The sequence below is a fragment of the Camelina sativa genome, chromosome 17 (assembly GCF_000633955.1).
Source record: "Camelina sativa cultivar DH55 chromosome 17, Cs, whole genome shotgun sequence".
NCBI classification, from domain to species: Eukaryota; Viridiplantae; Streptophyta; class Magnoliopsida; order Brassicales; family Brassicaceae; genus Camelina; species Camelina sativa.
The window spans coordinates 16,395,583-16,414,353 of record NC_025701.1 but is presented as its reverse complement, the minus strand read 5'-3'; the positions used below and the strand labels follow the sequence as shown (position 1 = coordinate 16,414,353).

The 18,771-nt window shown below is 39.0% G+C and overlaps 4 protein-coding genes across 5 annotated transcripts; 2 read left to right on the top strand and 2 right to left on the bottom strand.

Moving 5' to 3' along the window:
• LOC104757412 (cation-chloride cotransporter 1-like) lies at positions 1-2,544 on the bottom strand. The gene is made up of 5 exons (XM_019239689.1): positions 1,679-2,544; positions 882-943; positions 346-561; positions 164-250; positions 1-37 (listed from the first exon to the last, which is right to left on the bottom strand). The coding sequence occupies exons 1-4, from the start codon at positions 1,714-1,716 to the stop codon at positions 216-218; spliced, it is 351 nt and encodes a 116-aa protein (XP_019095234.1). The 5' UTR covers positions 1,717-2,544; the 3' UTR covers positions 1-37; positions 164-215.
• Positions 2,807-5,524, bottom strand: LOC104757409 (F-box protein At1g30790-like). Of its 2 annotated transcripts, XM_010480147.2 has the most exons (2): positions 4,816-5,524; positions 4,581-4,721 (listed from the first exon to the last, which is right to left on the bottom strand). In XM_010480147.2, exons 1-2 carry the CDS (start codon positions 5,486-5,488, stop codon positions 4,678-4,680), a joined length of 717 nt encoding a protein of 238 aa, XP_010478449.1. In that variant the 5' UTR covers positions 5,489-5,524; the 3' UTR covers positions 4,581-4,677. The 2 variants fall into 2 exon arrangements, with proteins under 2 accessions (XP_019095233.1, XP_010478449.1); XM_019239688.1 differs by having other exon boundaries at positions 2,807-5,524.
• On the top strand, positions 12,325-14,158 carry LOC104757408 (F-box protein At1g30790-like). The gene has a single exon (XM_010480146.1). The coding sequence runs from the start codon at positions 12,657-12,659 to the stop codon at positions 13,812-13,814; it is 1,158 nt and encodes a 385-aa protein (XP_010478448.1). The 5' UTR covers positions 12,325-12,656; the 3' UTR covers positions 13,815-14,158.
• On the top strand, positions 14,826-16,659 carry LOC104757407 (F-box protein At1g30790-like). Its single transcript, XM_010480145.1, has one exon. It carries the CDS (start codon positions 15,158-15,160, stop codon positions 16,313-16,315), a length of 1,158 nt encoding a protein of 385 aa, XP_010478447.1. The 5' UTR covers positions 14,826-15,157; the 3' UTR covers positions 16,316-16,659.

The window sequence follows — 18,771 nt, the reverse complement described above, 5'->3', positions numbered from 1 at the left end:
TCCTGTTACAGCAGGGAAAAATAGACCCACCAGCTCACTGAAAAAAACAAACAAGAACGGTAAATAAATTTCAGAGTAAAACTGAACAGAAAATTAATTCTAACATAAAACCATTACTAAAGTTTTACTATCATAGACAACACAATCTCTGGAAGTTACTCACTTGAAACTCCAGTACGTGCCTCCAGTTAAATCAGGAATTCCCGCATCATTTGTCATTTGATAAGCAGAGCCCCAGTTATCTTTAAAACTTTTTAAATTATAAAAGGGGAACAAAGGAAGGTTAACCTTTCAGGGAAAACTAAAGACCACACATGTTTCTAACAATATCAAGAAACGACTTACTGTCAGGGTCATCTGTCTTTGCCAAAAATATCCCGATGAATATGCAGAAGATAGAGAGCAAAACGGGTACGAGGAAAGCAGGTGCAACCCGATTGCCGCAAAACACAATGAAGCAAAGAAGGATCGTCACAACAATTCCATAAATCTGCAAGTCATGTGAGTTCGGGCTTTGTATTGATTCGGAGACTGCTGTTACATTAACCTTTGTGATAGTTTCTGCAATTAGAAATGAAATACAGCCATATGACTAAATGTGACTTTTAGGCTACAGATCATGTCCTCAGGGAAACAAGCAAGATTTTTGTTAAATAAAACTCAGAATTTTCAATAACAGTGTCTTTTGTTTCTTGCAAAATCCTGGATTGCATAAACGCTTTCTCAGTTCCAACAAACTGATGAAACAAATCTCAGGTGTCAAGAAAGTTGTGGTTTAGATAAGAATAATGGCAGATATAAAAAACTAACAAATTATAAGTCCTCTAAGCCCTCTGCTAGTTCACATGTCTAGTTGTTAAAAGTTTCAGAGTAATTAATACCTCTAAAAATCCCAGCAGCAGGGAATGCTTTTAGAAAAGTCTCCACAGCACCTAAAACATACCTACAATGATTAGGAAGAAAACAAAAAAAAAGTAGTTATTAGAACCACTTGGCGACCATGTGAAGCTAAACAGAGCACCAGCAGGGAACGAAAACTCCCATCATTGTACCCATCTTGAGAGCAGGAGGCTGCAACGAAATGCATAATATCATGGAAACCATAAATTAAGCAATAGACGATGTCTATGTCAAAAAAGATACTTACAAAAAATTATGACAAAAATCTGCCAGACTAGAATACCTAAGAATACTTTTGCATGCACCATAATCAACAGAACAATGAAGGAAATTATCATTGGAAAGTAAAACCATCTAATCATCCTGAAACAATGATAACTAAACAGAGAGTAGCAAAACAATCAGATATAGGATTGCAATCTTTGCAGTGTTAAAAGACATACTTCCGTACATAATCTTTATATCCAAAGTCTAGGATTGTTTACAAACGTTCCAAACAATATTTCTAGTGCAAACTAGAGGAGGTAAGGGTGATTCTAGTGCATGACACTTGAACACCTGGCGTGCCCCTGCATCGCCAGGGTAGAAAGATATACCTTTTAAGTTATTTTCCAATGTTCCCTAACATCTCACATCTACCTCTCTTGACTAAGCCTGATACTAATTGAAGTCTTTTTCATTAAAAAACCAGAGAAGCACTTGATCGTTACAGCCTGGCAGAAGTCATCAATTGTATAATTTAAAAAGCATTTAGAAGCTAATGGGAATAGGAAGATACCTTCGGGTGCCCTTGCGTGATGGAGATATCTTCCCCATCTCTAGGGCTAGATGGTGTCGGAATTTGTTCTCCTATCATACTGAAAGAGACATTTATAATTCCCAACGCAAATGACATATATATTGTGCAAGAAAAAAAACCAAACATTGGAAAAAATCAACATTATCGAAAAAAATTGAACTGCTGAATTGATCAAGTGTAAAGCGTGGTTTAGGGTAGAAGATGTCATTTCCACGTAGCAGGATAAAAGAGAAATCCTAACTGTTTTATTAATAATGACAGACAGTAACACTAATAAAGAACAACACAAACTAATGGAATGTGCATCAATGTTACAATAGAAACCTGAACTTGATAGATAGCCAGGGGAAAACAGTACACAAGGTTCCAACAAGCAGGAAACTTCTATCGAGTATATTGTTATCCATTGATTCAGTCAAGCCGGGGAAAAAGAACAAGGTTTTTACAAAGTCAAGAAATGGAAGCAAGAGATCATTTTCAGTGATTATTCACTACTTCCTAATGCAAGTCACGTCATCTTTCTAACGAAAATTTCTAAATGTTAATAACAAATAAGATCGCAAGTACCTCTTCAAACCAAGAATATTCACAAGAGAATCGAAACCATCTTCTGATGGCCATTAACTCCATCTTCTGGACTTGTCCTATCCCTTGCATTAGCGCCCACATCTCCTGGGGCAACTACTTTTATGTTCCTGTCAAAAACCTACAAATGTGAGACACTCATGATGAAATAAGGTGCACAAGACTGAAACATTCAACAATAATTTTCCAAGGAAGAGTTTGGAATATTCCTGCGCCCATGATTCGTTAAACTAGAACTTCACCTTGGAGGATTCTCTTTACCAGCAGTAAGGAAGCAGCGNCAACAAGCAGGAAACTTCTATCGAGTATATTGTTATCCATTGATTCAGTCAAGCCGGGGAAAAAGAACAAGGTTTTTACAAAGTCAAGAAATGGAAGCAAGAGATCATTTTCAGTGATTATTCACTACTTCCTAATGCAAGTCACGTCATCTTTCTAACGAAAATTTCTAAATGTTAATAACAAATAAGATCGCAAGTACCTCTTCAAACCAAGAATATTCACAAGAGAATCGAAACCATCTTCTGATGGCCATTAACTCCATCTTCTGGACTTGTCCTATCCCTTGCATTAGCGCCCACATCTCCTGGGGCAACTACTTTTATGTTCCTGTCAAAAACCTACAAATGTGAGACACTCATGATGAAATAAGGTGCACAAGACTGAAACATTCAACAATAATTTTCCAAGGAAGAGTTTGGAATATTCCTGCGCCCATGATTCGTTAAACTAGAACTTCACCTTGGAGGATTCTCTTTACCAGCAGTAAGGAAGCAGCGAAAATATAAATTACCTAGTAGACTTATGCAACCCATCTACCAATGTGACCAGCTTCAATCACTAACCACAACTAGTGATTGAAGCAAACGTAGATGAAGGAAAAAAAAACTGTAATGTGAATCTTATCAAGCTAACGTCACTTTCAACATCAAATTGTCGGAGAATCTGACAGCAGATTCTCTGGGGGAACTTTGAAATGAAGAATCTAAACAACCTTGGCAGCCTTAGAATCATAGAAATCGAACCAAATTGGATCGCATTCTACTGATCAGTACATAAAATTGTAATCATGAAAAGACAACGACAAGAAAACAGAACCAAACATTGGAGAAACAGAGATATCTTTCGGAAAAACCTCACACTCAAGATCAAGAGTTTGTAGCCGAGGACAACGAGCTGTCGTCATAACAGTAACAGGTAATGCATTGTACAGACTGTCCCGTAACATTGGAAAGGAAGTGATAAAGAGAGATTCTTAGAAGTTCAAGGATGAGCTTCAGCCAGAGAATATCAGAATAACCTTGGAAAGAAGCTGTGAAGGGGAATCGGCATGCTTAAAATAAGCATCCACAAGATTCTCGATTACCTGCAGCATACAATTCAACGAAATCTTTGCATACAACTAACACACAGTAAGTAGGCAGTTGTGGTCAATATTCTTTGAACTACAATCACTTTGGGGAACCAAAAACATGGTATGGAATTCCTTTACAAAAACACTGAAAATATGATGAGTAACACTAAAACTACACATGTCAGCAAATGCAAATCATCAGTCCTAACATCAAACTAGTTTTGCTTGGTGTCAAAAAGCCAACGCTTAGATATTAATTAAAAGAAAAGGGAGAGTTTGTCAAGCTCTTACATTTTGGATCCTTCAAGAAATACATAAAACACATTATAAAGAGGCAATACTTTCAACGTGTTGTGGCGAGATGTGGACGCAAACTTCATCTCCAAATCCATACCGACGCCTAAACTGTTCATCGTCTGCTATTCCTTTGAGGATAACTTTTCTGATGTCCTGTCTTTCAACATTGAAGTAGAAAATATAGAAGGGTTGAACATCACGCGACAGACGTCTTGAAGCAAAAATGATTTCACCAGCTTTGTTGATTCCCGGGGAAATCATGTTCGTACCCAACCCCAAAGAGAAGGGAAGCGTAAACGTTTGCTTGGACCAATCATGTTTCTGCATATCCTCTAGTATCCAGAAATTAAAACTGCTAAAATGATGGTAGGGGTGTCTTGTAATGGCAGCTAACTTCCCTTTGTAGTCTATCAATAATGATTCACCCTCCCAATACACAACATCCACAGGCGCTTTGATAAAACTAATCCTCTCATGTCTAACATCAAAACACACAATCACCGGATTCTTATCTCGGGTGGGGGTCCACGCACCAAAATAGAAGATTCTCCTCCTAGTGTTAAAACCTCGTACACTAGAAAATCATGGTGAAGGTGAGGATGAGACAACAAGATCAATGCTTTGAATTGATCACCAACAGGATCGTATCCCAAGGATGTGCGTGATCCGCTATAGGGTAAGACAGTGACTTTGCCTGTGCTAGGGTTACAGACAATGAACGGACCACTCTTAGCACACCCGATTAAGCCATGGACGGAAGCACAGTTGCAGCATCTATCCAAGTAACTATCAAAAGGTAGTATCAGATCGACATTGGTTATCAAACAAGAAGCTTCCTCTCTGTCGTAGGAAGCCGAAGAGATGAACATGAGATTGTTACCATTCTTGGGGAGTGCACCGTTACTGAAAGAGATTAAAAACCGCGATTGCGTCATAGAGGACATGGAGAAGAAGGAATCGACGAAACTCTGGCTTCGGATGATGGAAGACCACATCTTTGACACGCATTGGAACTTCATAAGAGACTTTGCGGGCAGTCTACTCAGTATCTCAATCTCTAGGTCAAGAGGAATCGAAGCTACCTTACTTGAGCTTGTGCCTTTCTCAGTGTTACAATCTCGCTCCTTGGATTGAAGAGGGATCGTATCTAACTTAATTGGGCTTGTGTCTTTCTCAGTGTTACAATCTCGCTCATTGGACTGAACAGGAATCCAAGCTACCTTACTTGAGCTTGTGGCTTTCTCAATGTTACGATCTCGCTCCTTGGATTGAAGAGGGATCGAATCCAAGTTACTTGAGCTGCTGCAGAACCTATCCTTCTCATCTTCTCTGTATTTCACACATATACATCGAAGCCAATGTCTATACACAGTCTGTCGGAAACTTCGTCCTCTCCCAGCTCCAACCGCCGTCGAGGCGGAATCATCGTAGCTCGGAGGTACATTAATAGCGGCGGAGGAAGAGGTTTCAGGCAGAGAAACCGGGCATGAAGAAGCGGTGGGCTGAACAGGTCCAGAATCGAAGTCGAGGCGGAGTCTATCAGCAACCTCCATCGTTAAGGTTTCAATTTTTTTTTTTTTTTTTCTAGGGGTTTGAATTGAAGAAACGAACAGAGAGAGAGATCAATCGGAGGAGTATAAAGGTTTAACGAATCAGGCTCGGTTCATCGGTTACATTAGATTGAACCGGTAACTTGGACGGTTTATTGAACCGGTAATTTAAGAAAATTTAATCTCAATCGAATCAGTTCTTCTGTGTATCAAATTGTTCAACAAATTGTTTTGACAAAGGTTTTGTATCACCAGCAATTTTTCGTCAAGAGCAGCACAAATATCTTATTATATAAACCTTAGTTCTCAAAGTTAGTAACTCACCAGATCGTGACATGTGTCAGTTTTAATGATCAGAGATCAAAGTTAAAATTTCACCAGATCATGACATGTGTCAATTTTAACGATTAAATATCAAACCAGATCGTGACACGTGTTAGTTTTACCAATTAAATATCAAATCAGATCATGACACGTGTCAATTTTAATGATTAAATATCAAACCAGATCGTGACACCTGTCAGTTTTAACGATCAAAAATCAGTTTTGTAGATCTATTGCGTGGGTCTTTGATTCGTGCGGATTTTTCAATGGAAGCTATCAGATGCAATAAAATGAAATCGAAGTATATAATTCTCGCTAATGTAATCGAGGATGGAGACACTGATGGAGGTTCTAAAAGTGATTCTATAGTTAGTAGCATTATAAGTTTGGAAGATAAGTCGGTGGATGATGTTTTTGGTCAAAATTTAGAGTTTTCTTTTCTGAATAATGTTGATGATTCCGGTATTGAAACAAGAGCTGCTTGATCGAGTATTTGAGAAGCGGTTTCAAATTTGAGAAGTTGGAACGGTATACCATTTTAAAATTGGTTTCTAACCGGATTTATGTGGTTTTCTATCGGATTAGGTTCGTTAACCGTTTAAACCAGGTATATGGAGAAATATATGAGAACTTTTGATTCAGGTAAAAATAAGTTGAGAATTTATGATTCGAAATCATAACTTTAAGTTGTTTTGGTACAATCGGATACTTCTGAAGAGTAAATAGGTTGTTGATCCTTAACGTGATTATGACATATGTCATGTTTTTTAATTATATATAAAGTTTCTATTTTGTATATCTAAATTATCTAAGACTTATATATACCATCATGATTATAAATTTCAAATTTTTATTTTTATTATATTATATTAAATTTCTTTCAGTTTCTCAACTTTTATTGGGTTAGTCATAAAATCATTGTAATCGAGTAAATAATTTTCATCAGTTGTTCATCCAATATCTTTGGAGTTAAAAAAACTTCATGGTTAAGGAAATTGTGTCACAAAACAATTTTAGTAATTATAAGAACTATAATTATGCCAAAATGAAAATAAAGCAACATAAAATTTGTTTAATTTGTTTAGAAGACATTTTATAGTCAGTGATAAAGAGCATACTTTAACAATAAAATAATTTTGGGTGTAATAACATATTTTTAATGGTAAAACATATAGTAAAACTGTCTGTGATTACTTATTAGAGGTTCATCGGTTACATTAGATTGAACCGGTAATTTAAGAAAATTCAATCTCAATCGAATCAGTTCTTCTGTGTATCAAATTGTTCACCAGCAATTTTTCGTCAAGAGCAGCAGCAAATATAATATATAAAAACACATTTCTAATTTCATAATTATTAAACAAGTATGATAATACCCCGGTAGATGAGCTCGCGGAACTCACTTGGCGGTTACGGGAAGCGTATCGGGATGAGGAAGTGTATTGGTATCAAAAAAGCAGGAGTCGATGGATGAAACTTGGGGATCATAATACCGGTTACTTTCATGCTCAAACAAGGCAGCGTAGGGCACGAAACCGGATTGTAGGTCTCCATGATCAGCATGGAGCTTGGACAACGGAAGAGGCTGCTATCCAAAATATTGCGGAATCCTAGTTTCAGGAGTTATTTACCTCGTCAAATCCAACAGATTTTCAGGAAATGCTAGATGAGGTCCCTTCATCTATCACTGCGGAGACCAATGATTTTCTGACTCGCGAGGTTACCGAGCAGGAGGTCAAACAAGCGTTGTTTATGATGCATCCTGATAAGGCTCCAGGGACGGATGGCATGACTGCCCTTTTTTATCAGAAAGCATGGACTACAGTCAAATCTGATCTTGTACTGGTGGTTAATTCTTTCATGCGGGAGGGGGTTTTTGATAAAAGACTAAATGTGACAAATATATGCCTTATCCCCAAGGTGGATAAGCCGACAAGAATGGCGGAACTACGGCCCATTAGCCTCTGTAATGTTGGCTATAAAATTATTTCTAAGGTTTTGTGCCAGCGCCTCCGCGCTATTTTACCCTCCCTGGTCTCGGAAACGCAATCAGCATTTGTTGAGGGACGATTGATCTCGGACAACATTCTGATTGCTCAGGAAATGTTTCATGGGCTGCGAACCAATCCTTCGTGCAAGGGAAAGTTTATGGCTATTAAGACTGATATGAGTAAGGCTTATGACCGGGTGGAATGGTCTTTTATTGAACACTTGCTCCGGCAATTCGGTTTTTGCGACAAATGGATATCATGGATAATGTGTTGTGTGACATCGGTTCAGTATAAGGTCCTGATTAATGGACAGGCCTATGGGTCCATCACACCTTGTCGGGGACTTCGTCAGGGGGATCCTCTGTCACCCTATCTTTTCATTCTTTGTACGGAGGTGCTTATTGCCCACTTTCGGAAAGCGGAGAGGCTGAAAGTTATTACACGGATCAGGGTATCGACAGCTAGTCCTGCTATTTCCCATCTTTTGTTTGCGGATGATAGTCTTTTCTTCTGTTGGGCCACAAAGGAGCAATGTGAGGCGATCTTAGGGATTCTAAGGAAATATGGAAGGGCTTCGGGCCAACAGATAAATTTTCAGAAATCCTCGGTTCAGTTTGGACATACAGTGGATAATGATCTTAGGGAAGAATTGAAAGGGGTTCTCGGTATCACGAACCTGGGTGGCATGGGCTCGTACTTAGGCATCTCGGAAAGCTTAGGGGGTGCCAAGACGAAAATATTCTCTTTCGTACAGGACAAGTTGCAAGCTCAGGCTAGTGGGTGGCCGGCTAGGCTTTTGTCCAAAGGTGGCAAGGAGGTAATGATCAAGTCCGTTGCAACGGCTGTTCCTACTTTCGTTATGTTGTGTTTAAAGTTACCTAAGACGGTTAAGAGGAAATTAACTAGTGCGATTTCTAATTTCTGGTGGAGCTCGTCGGGACAATCCCGAGGTTTGCATTGGGTGGTGTGGGATAAACTCTGTTCTGGCAAAGATACTGGCGGATTGGGGTTCCGGAGTTTGGATGATTATAACACCGCGTTGCTGGCAAAGCAGCTCTGGCGTCTGATCACAGTTCCGGACTCCCTCTTCGCAAGGGTTTTTAAGAGACGCTATTACCGGCACTCTGATCCTTTGGATCCAATTAAATCTTACTCTCCCTCATATGGGTAGCGGAGTATGATTTCTGCTCGCTCTCTGGTGAATAAAGGACTTATTAAACGGATAGGATCTGGGGCTTCCATCTCTGTATGGACCGACCCATGGATCCCTGCTCAATCCCCGAGACCAGCACTAAGCACATGGTCGGTTTTTGACCCCTCGCTTCGAGTTATAAATTTCATCGACAGGACCTCCAACTCCTGGGATATGGCTCAGCTTACAGCGACTTTTGTTCCGGAAGATGTGGCTATTATTTCCGCCTTGCCGATATGACAACCGGATAACCCGGATCTATCTGGCTGGCATTTTACCAAGTCCGGTAAATATTCGGTCAAGTCAGGGTACCATGTTCTCCGTTCAAATATAACAGCTCATACTGCTGCGGAAGTATTTGGACCAAGCATTGTGCCTCTTCAGGCTTTTGTATGGAAAATCAGGTGTCCACCGAAGCTACGGCATTTCATGTGGCAAGTGCTTTCAGGCTGTGTAGCGGTCACGGCGAACCTCCGTAAACGGGGTATGAGCTGTGATGCAGGGTGTGGTTTGTGTGGATGTCTGGAGGAGACAATTAATCATACTCTTTTCCAGTGCCCGCCAGCTAGACAGGTTTGGGCTCTATCGAATTTTCCGACGGTCCCTGGTCTTTTTCCCTCGGATTCGGTTTTTACAAATATGGATTTCCTATTTTGGCGTTTTCAAGACGCTCCAGATTATGCCTTTTTCCCTTGGATATTGTGGTATATATGGAAAGCGCGAAATGATAAGCTTTTTGGTGATCTTGACTCCAATCCCCTAGCCATATTGCGGCTAGCGGAGGATGAGGCAAAATCATGGGCTTTGGCCCAGGAGGATGAGGCAAAATCATGGGCTTTGGCCCAGGAGGATGCATTGGTCTTACCTACAAATGTACCTGCAGAGGTGGGACGTAATGGAACTGGGGGTGTAGGGATCCCTAGATCTCTATCGAGCTACATTTGTTGTGTTGATGGTTCTTGGAAAGTGACAGATCGTTTTGCAGGTAAAGGATGGTATTGTACTTTGCCCTGGGGTGAGGCTCCTACAATGGGCGCTGCCAACCATTGCCGTAGCTTATCTCCTCTTCATGCTGAGGTTGAAGCCCTTGTTTGGGCTATGCGTTGTATGATTGAGGCAGATAATCAATATGTTATTTTTCTCACCGACTGCTCCGATTTAGTGAAGATGGTGTCTTCGCCTTCTGAGTGGCCAGCTTTTACGGCGTATCTGGAGGACATTCAGACGGATAAGGAGGAGTTTGTCTCCTTTTATTTGGTCTACATTCCTCGCACGCAAAATAGCAAAGCGGACAACCTTGCGCGACGTATTCGCACATTACCGCATTCAGCTATCTATGTAAACAATGTTCCTACGTATTGGCTTGTTTGAGCCAATCTTGTATTCTGTTGTCAAAAAAAAAAAAAAACAAGAATGATTTACGAATTTAAATCAATCGATTATTCAATCCAACGTCTCATTCAAAATTTCTACAACATATATATAAAAATTTCTAAGATGATCTCGACGACCAAAAATCACATTATACATAACATGATGACATGAGTGTTATAAGACTATCAACAATGGTTTTAAGATTCAACACCCTCCACATCATATTTCTCTTTTCCACATCTTCTTCTCTCTCTTCCATCTAATTATTCAACATTTTCGAAAATTTTATATTCTACAATGGTTTGTTTAATAAAATTCAACATCCTACCCCACCCATTTTTATTTCATTATTTTTAATTTCTTTTATGTTTTAGTTTTTCCGATTACGTATAAATAACGACTATCGTTTAAATTTTAATTAACGTAATTAAGAGTTAAATAGTTTTTTATTTTTAGTTTTATTTAAATTTTATGTTCTTAATTAAGAAAATGTAAATAGTAAAAACGAAAATAGAGAGCGTCATTATTAAAACAAATAAAATTACGAAAAACTTAAAATGCAATACAATACAATAAGAAGAACACAATACAAATAAGAAGCACACAATACAACCAATAAAACACACATAACTAGTACAATAGACTCAACTCAAAAACTTAAAAATCATTTTAATCACGAGATATTCCAAACTTTGCCCATATGTGTTTAACTAGAGGTAAATAGAAAATTATTGTGAAGAAAATGGTTTTTTTTCTGTGTTCAAATCTAATGAAACAAGTATCTATTTATAGAATATGAAAAATGATAAATTTTGGTATAATTTTTATTTTTTTTAAAATTAATATCATAACAATAATTATCTTCAATAATGTAGATGTAAAAAAAACACAATATATACACTCTATTATTTTGAGATGTATCTATCCATATGTTGTTGGGTAGATTTTTTTGGACCATTAAACACATGACACATGTAAAAATTGCACCTTATTTTTTTTTCAACCCGTTGAAATAATTCAACACTTGTGAATCCACCTCATTTTTTTCCATTTCTCAACACCCCCATTGCATGAGTTAAACAGTTGAATTTTATTTTCAACATCCCCATTGTAAACAGTCTAAGAACAAACCATTTGTCAAATAAGCTCAAAACCGTTTTCTAATTCACTTAAAGTCTCTTGGTTTAGTCTCCTATATATCAAACATTGTACCAACAATTTAATCCACAAAAAACACTGTTAGGAAAGAAAAAAACAATGTGGTTTCTTAACTATATTGTTACTATGTGGTCTGTTCTTTGACAAAAAAAAAAAAGTAATGTGGTCTGTTTACAATGCAGATTTGGGTGTATAATAAATATTTTTCTCTCACAAGTCACAACTAACCAGCATGTTGATGTTGAATATAGACCACACTACTTTGGGACGTAAATAGCAAAAATACATTAATTTTGGGGCTTTTAAAAAAAAACGAAATCTTATTCGATTGAAGAGGAATCGAAGCTACCTTACTTGAGCTTGTGCCTTTCTCAGTGTTACAATCTCGCTCATTGGATTGAACAGGAATCGAAGCTACCTTACTTAAGCTTGTGTCTTTCTCATCGTACTTGTTTCTATCTCTCTCATCGCGTTCCAAACTTAGGCTTGAAGATTCGACTCGGCAAAGTTGTTTCTTTTGGTGGGTCTTCAGAAACTTGGCAGTTACTGAAACAATCTTTAGAACAAAAGGGATCGGATTTGTTTTACTTGCGATGCTGCGCAACCTGTCCTTCTCATCGTTCCTGCGTTTCATGGCGGCTCCGGACGAAACTCTGAAATTCCACTCGGGGAAGACCACAAAGGAATAATTCCTTTCTATTCTTTTTTTTTGACTTTTTTTTTCCCCCTTGGGGTCTTCTTCCTTCAAAAGGAGTTAGCCATGCTTGCTTGTGTGACCGTAAACGAAGCCCAAATGAAAATCAAATCGCCAAGGAGTTAGACACACAAATTATGTTTTGACTATCTAATAATAATATTCACATCGGGTGAAAATAATCCACGTAATCTTTGAAGATTTATCATGAACAGGAAAAAAGAAAAAGAAAAAGGAATTGAACCCTCAAAATAAAGAAACGGCTGGGATATAAACCCTAGTTTTGTTTTTTTCTCCCTCTTAAAGTTATATTAAACCCTAGTATCATACAACAAGAAAACAACAATGAAAAGTTTGCTCCCCCGATCTTGAGTATATCTCCTCTGCTTAGAACTTCCTTTGCCTAGTCGAATCTACAGTTTGTTTTTGGTAGGCGCCATGAAACGCGAGAAGAGACAACGTATTGAGGCAGATCCCATCCCTCTTGACCTACAGGAGGCTATACTCACTAGATTGCCTGCCAAGTCTCTTATGAATTTTCTATGCGTGTCAAAGACGTGGTCTTCCATCATCCGAAACCAAAGGTTTGTCAATTCTTACTACGCGATGTCCTCCACGATCGGGTCGCGGTTTACAATCGCTTTCTGCTGCGGTTCACAAGCCAAATTTGATGACTGGCGTTTGTTCGTCTTCTCGTCTTCCTACGAAGATGAGAAATCTTCTTCTTTGGCAACCACTCTCCATATGACAATACCTTCAGTGTCTAGCGCCTCCGGCTGTCTTTCTGTCCATGGCTTAATCGGTTGTACTATTGGTGGTCCGTTCATTGTCTGTAACCCCAGCACCAACAAATACACTATCCTACCATGTGCCGGGCCACGCACATTCTTGGGATACGATCCTGTTGGAGATCAATTCAAAGCATTGACCATGGTGTCTTATCCTCCTCCTCCTCAGCCTCAGGATTTTCTAGTGTACGAGGTTTTAACACTTGGAGGAGGAGAATCTTCATGGACATGCAATACGTTCACCAGCCTGCCTCATTTCACTGTTACCAACTCAATATGTATCAATGGTTTCGTGTATTATGCTGCTTGGACCCCAACCCGAACTACAAATCCGGTGATTGTGTGTTTTGATGTTAGATATGAGAGGCTGAGCTTTATCAAAGCGCCTATGCCTGTTGTTTGCTGGGAGGGTGAATCTATTCTCATAGAATACAAAGGGAAGCTAGCTTCCATTGCAAGACACCCTCATGCTGATTTCCATAGTTTTGATTTATGGATACTAGAAGATGCGACGAGACATGATTGGTCCCAGCAAACATTTGAGCTTCCTTTCTCTTTGGGGATGGGTAGGAATATCACTTCCCCGGGCACTAACAAAGCTGGTGAAATCATTTTTGCCCCAAAACACCTCTCATATGATGTTCAACCATACTACATTTTTTACTACAATGTTGATAGAAAAGACATGAGAAAAGTTAGGCTACTAGGAATTGCTGACGATGAAGAGTTTAGGCGCCGTTACAAGATCGCAGGGCAATGTTACGTCTCCATCTCACCAGAACACGTTGAAACTATTGCCTCTCTATGAGCTATTTGGCTGAGTATTTGTCTCAATTCACAGTCCAATCATTATGAATCCTTATTCGGGAATGTTTTAAATTTGAATCAGAAACAACTAAAAGTGAAGAGAGCTCCATGCAATTGGAAAACAAAATTCAGATAACCAAAAGCTCACATCTGTAAAAATTTAGAGAACATACCTGGGTTTGTCAAATGGTTGGACTTTATTGCAAAAACATTATTATTTATCTTCCTTAATTTCGGGTTTAGCTGCAGAAGAAAATCGCATTTAGAGCAAAAAATGGAAATAGGATTGGCTTTGTTTTTTATGTTTAAACCAAACCTAGCTTGATACTTGATAGCCTTCCACGTAGCTTTGTGCTGATCTTCTACATACTTATTTGATTGATTACAGAATGGTTTATTGTTGTTTCTTCCATGCCAAGCAATATCATCAATTCCTCAATGAGGAGTATCTGCTTGGGATGTTGGATTAAGCTTGAAATAAGCTTAAGGCCCAAGAAAAGTATATTTAGGAGGATAATCTAAATATACATATTTGTTCTAGGATAATCTAAATAAGTTATCTTTCCTATTCTAGATTAGGAAATTGGTGTTGAGAGTTTTTATATTTAAGGTGATGCAAGAGAGTTGTAAAACCTTGTGAGAGAGATTTGAGATTTGAGAGCTTTAGGTTTTTGAGTTATTTTTCCTAAAGTAATAAAAGAGAGTTATTCTTATTTTGATTCAAAGTTCTTAGTTCTATATTTGGTATCAGAGCTAGAATCTAAAGGCGTTTAGTAGAAGGAGAGAGTCGTTAATCTANCTTGCGATGCTGCGCAACCTGTCCTTCTCATCGTTCCTGCGTTTCATGGCGGCTCCGGACGAAACTCTGAAATTCCACTCGGGGAAGACCACAAAGGAATAATTCCTTTCTATTCTTTTTTTTTGACTTTTTTTTTCCCCCTTGGGGTCTTCTTCCTTCAAAAGGAGTTAGCCATGCTTGCTTGTGTGACCGTAAACGAAGCCCAAATGAAAATCAAATCGCCAAGGAGTTAGACACACAAATTATGTTTTGACTATCTAATAATAATATTCACATCGGGTGAAAATAATCCACGTAATCTTTGAAGATTTATCATGAACAGGAAAAAAGAAAAAGAAAAAGGAATTGAACCCTCAAAATAAAGAAACGGCTGGGATATAAACCCTAGTTTTGTTTTTTTCTCCCTCTTAAAGTTATATTAAACCCTAGTATCATACAACAAGAAAACAACAATGAAAAGTTTGCTCCCCCGATCTTGAGTATATCTCCTCTGCTTAGAACTTCCTTTGCCTAGTCGAATCTACAGTTTGTTTTTGGTAGGCGCCATGAAACGCGAGAAGAGACAACGTATTGAGGCAGATCCCATCCCTCTTGACCTACAGGAGGCTATACTCACTAGATTGCCTGCCAAGTCTCTTATGAATTTTCTATGCGTGTCAAAGACGTGGTCTTCCATCATCCGAAACCAAAGGTTTGTCAATTCTTACTACGCGATGTCCTCCACGATCGGGTCGCGGTTTACAATCGCTTTCTGCTGCGGTTCACAAGCCAAATTTGATGACTGGCGTTTGTTCGTCTTCTCGTCTTCCTACGAAGATGAGAAATCTTCTTCTTTGGCAACCACTCTCCATATGACAATACCTTCAGTGTCTAGCGCCTCCGGCTGTCTTTCTGTCCATGGCTTAATCGGTTGTACTATTGGTGGTCCGTTCATTGTCTGTAACCCCAGCACCAACAAATACACTATCCTACCATGTGCCGGGCCACGCACATTCTTGGGATACGATCCTGTTGGAGATCAATTCAAAGCATTGACCATGGTGTCTTATCCTCCTCCTCCTCAGCCTCAGGATTTTCTAGTGTACGAGGTTTTAACACTTGGAGGAGGAGAATCTTCATGGATATGCAATACGTTCACCAGCCTGCCTCATTTCACTGTTACCAACTCAATATGTATCAATGGTTTCGTGTATTATGCTGCTTGGACCCCAACCCGAACTACAAATCCGGTGATTGTGTGTTTTGATGTTAGATATGAGAGGCTGAGCTTTATCAAAGCGCCTATGCCTGTTGTTTGCTGGGAGGGTGAATCTATTCTCATAGAATACAAAGGGAAGCTAGCTTCCATTGCAAGACACCCTCATGCTGATTTCCATAGTTTTGATTTATGGATACTAGAAGATGCGACGAGACATGATTGGTCCCAGCAAACATTTGAGCTTCCTTTCTCTTTGGGGATGGGTAGGAATATCACTTCCCCGGGCACTAACAAAGCTGGTGAAATCATTTTTGCCCCAAAACACCTCTCATATGATGTTCAACCATACTACATTTTTTACTACAATGTTGATAGAAAAGACATGAGAAAAGTTAGGCTACTAGGAATTGCTGACGATGAAGAGTTTAGGCGCCGTTACAAGATCGCAGGGCAATGTTACGTCTCCATCTCACCAGAACACGTTGAAACTATTGCCTCTCTATGAGCTATTTGGCTGAGTATTTGTCTCAATTCACAGTCCAATCATTATGAATCCTTATTCGGGAATGTTTTAAATTTGAATCAGAAACAACTAAAAGTGAAGAGAGCTCCATGCAATTGGAAAACAAAATTCAGATAACCAAAAGCTCACATCTGTAAAAATTTAGAGAACATACCTGGGTTTGTCAAATGGTTGGACTTTATTGCAAAAACATTATTATTTATCTTCCTTAATTTCGGGTTTAGCTGCAGAAGAAAATCGCATTTAGAGCAAAAAATGGAAATAGGATTGGCTTTGTTTTTTATGTTTAAACCAAACCTAGCTTGATACTTGATAGCCTTCCACGTAGCTTTGTGCTGATCTTCTACATACTTATTTGATTGATTACAGAATGGTTTATTGTTGTTTCTTCCATGCCAAGCAATATCATCAATTCCTCAATGAGGAGTATCTGCTTGGGGTGTTGGATTAAGCTTGAAATAAGCTTAAGGCCCAAGAAAAGTATATTTAGGAGGATAATCTAAATATACATATTTGTTCTAGGATAATCTAAATAAGTTATCTTTCCTATTCTAGATTAGGAAATTGGTGTTGAGAGTTTTTATATTTAAGGTGATGCAAGAGAGTTGTAAAACCTTGTGAGAGAGATTTGAGATTTGAGAGCTTTAGGTTTTTGAGTTATTTTTCCTAAAGTAATAAAAGAGAGTTATTCTTATTTTTATTCAAAGTTCTTAGTTCTATATTTGGTATCAGAGCTAGAATCTAAAGGCGTTTAGTAGAAGGAGAGAGTCGTTAATCTATGAAGTTGAAACATGAGTGAATTAATTTCAACTACAACCTCGACCGCAGCAAACACACCGCAGGAAGCTGGCTCCTCGTCCATCAAGTGTCCGATGCTTACCTTGACCAACTACACGGTCTGGTCTATGCGTATGACTTTGACGCTTAAAGTCCACAAAGTATGGGAGTCGATTGAACCTGGAACAAGCGACGAAGAGAAAAACAATATGGCGAAAGCCTTGCTGTTTCAATCTATACCTGAAGCTTTGATCCTACAAGTTGGAAACCTTGAAACCTCAAAAGCTGTTTGGGAAGCCATAAAAACAAGACATATGGGAGCAGAGAGGGTCAAAGAAGCTAGACTGCAGACTTTGATGGCTGAATTCGACAGGTTGAAGATGAAAGAGTCTGAAAAGATTGATGATTTTGCTGGTAGACTCTCGGAATTGTCTACAAAATCAGCAGCCTTGGGAGAAACCATAGAAGAGCCGAAGATTGTGAAGAAATTTCTTAAAAGTTTACCAAGGAAAAGGTACATACACATCGTGACTTCTCTTGAACAAGTTCTTGATTTGAAAACAACAACCTTTGAAGATATTGTGGGTAGGTTGAAAACTTACGAAGAAAGAATCTCCGAAGAAGAAGACAATCAATAAGATCAAGGAAAGCTCATGTATGCTACTACAGAATCACAATCATATCAAGCTCCTTATAATGCTGGACGAGGACGAGGTGGAAGATTCTATGGACGGGGAAGAGGACGTGGACGCTACGGTTATCCTCCAAACAACGGCTACCGACAAGAGCGAGATACATCTAAAGTGGTCTGCTACAGATGTGATAAGACAGGACATTATGCGTCGGATTGCCCAGATAGACTTCTCAAACTTCAAGAGACACTCGAGAGTGAACAGAATAAGACACAAGAAGCTGATGCATTGATGATGCACGAGGTGGTGTACCTCAATGAAAGGAATGTGAAACCTAATGAGTTTGAAACACAAACAGATGGTGATAATGTGTGGTATTTGGATAATGGTGCTAGCAACCATATGAGTGGAAATCGGTCATACTTCTCAAGGATTGATGAGACGGTCATGGGAAAGGTCCGATTTGGAGATGACTCACGCATTGACATAAAAGGAAAGGGATCTATTTTATTTGTCACGAAGAATGGAGAAAGGAAGGTGCTAGCCGATGTCTACTTTATACCAGACTTGAGGAGCAACATAATTAGTCTTGGACAAGCCACAGAGGGTGGTTGCGATGTCAGAATGAAAGGAGACTTCCTAACTCTACATGACCGTGATGGTAAACTCTTAGTAAAGGCGAATAGGTCTCGAAATCGTTTGTACAAGGTAACTATGGAAACAGAGCATACAAAGTGGTGCTTACAACTTCAGACAGTGAGTGATTCAGCAAAATGGCACACAAGGTTAGGACATATCGGGTTAGAGAGCATGAAGACAATGGTGAAGAAAGAATTAGTTACAGGGATGCCGAGTTTCGAGATTGATAAGGAGTTGTGTGCTTCATGTTTGCTTGGGAAACAAGTCAGGAAAGTTTTCCCTCAAGCAACATCATATCGAGCCACACACATGCTTGAGCTCATACACGGAGACCTTTGTGGACCAATCACTCCTGCTACACCGGCACGGAAAAGATACATTTTTGTACTC

Excerpts from the sequence above, each read along its gene's own strand:
- LOC104757412 (XM_019239689.1), bottom strand. The coding sequence starts at position 1,716 with ATGGGGAAGATATCTCCATCACGCAAGGGCACCCGAAG. Across the intron at positions 944-1,678 it reads TCACGCAAGGGCACCCGAAG|GTATGTTTTAGGTGCTGTGG; the intron begins GTATCTTCCTAT and ends TAATCATTGTAG. Across the intron at positions 251-345 it reads AAAGACAGATGACCCTGACA|TTTTAAAGATAACTGGGGCT; the intron begins GTAAGTCGTTTC and ends TAATTTAAAAAG.
- LOC104757408 (XM_010480146.1), top strand. The coding sequence starts at position 12,657 with ATGAAACGCGAGAAGAGACAACGTATTGAGGCAGATCCCATCCCTCTT.
- LOC104757407 (XM_010480145.1), top strand. The coding sequence starts at position 15,158 with ATGAAACGCGAGAAGAGACAACGTATTGAGGCAGATCCCATCCCTCTT.
- LOC104757409 (XM_019239688.1), bottom strand. The coding sequence starts at position 5,488 with ATGGAGGTTGCTGATAGACTCCGCCTCGACTTCGATTCTGGACCTGTT.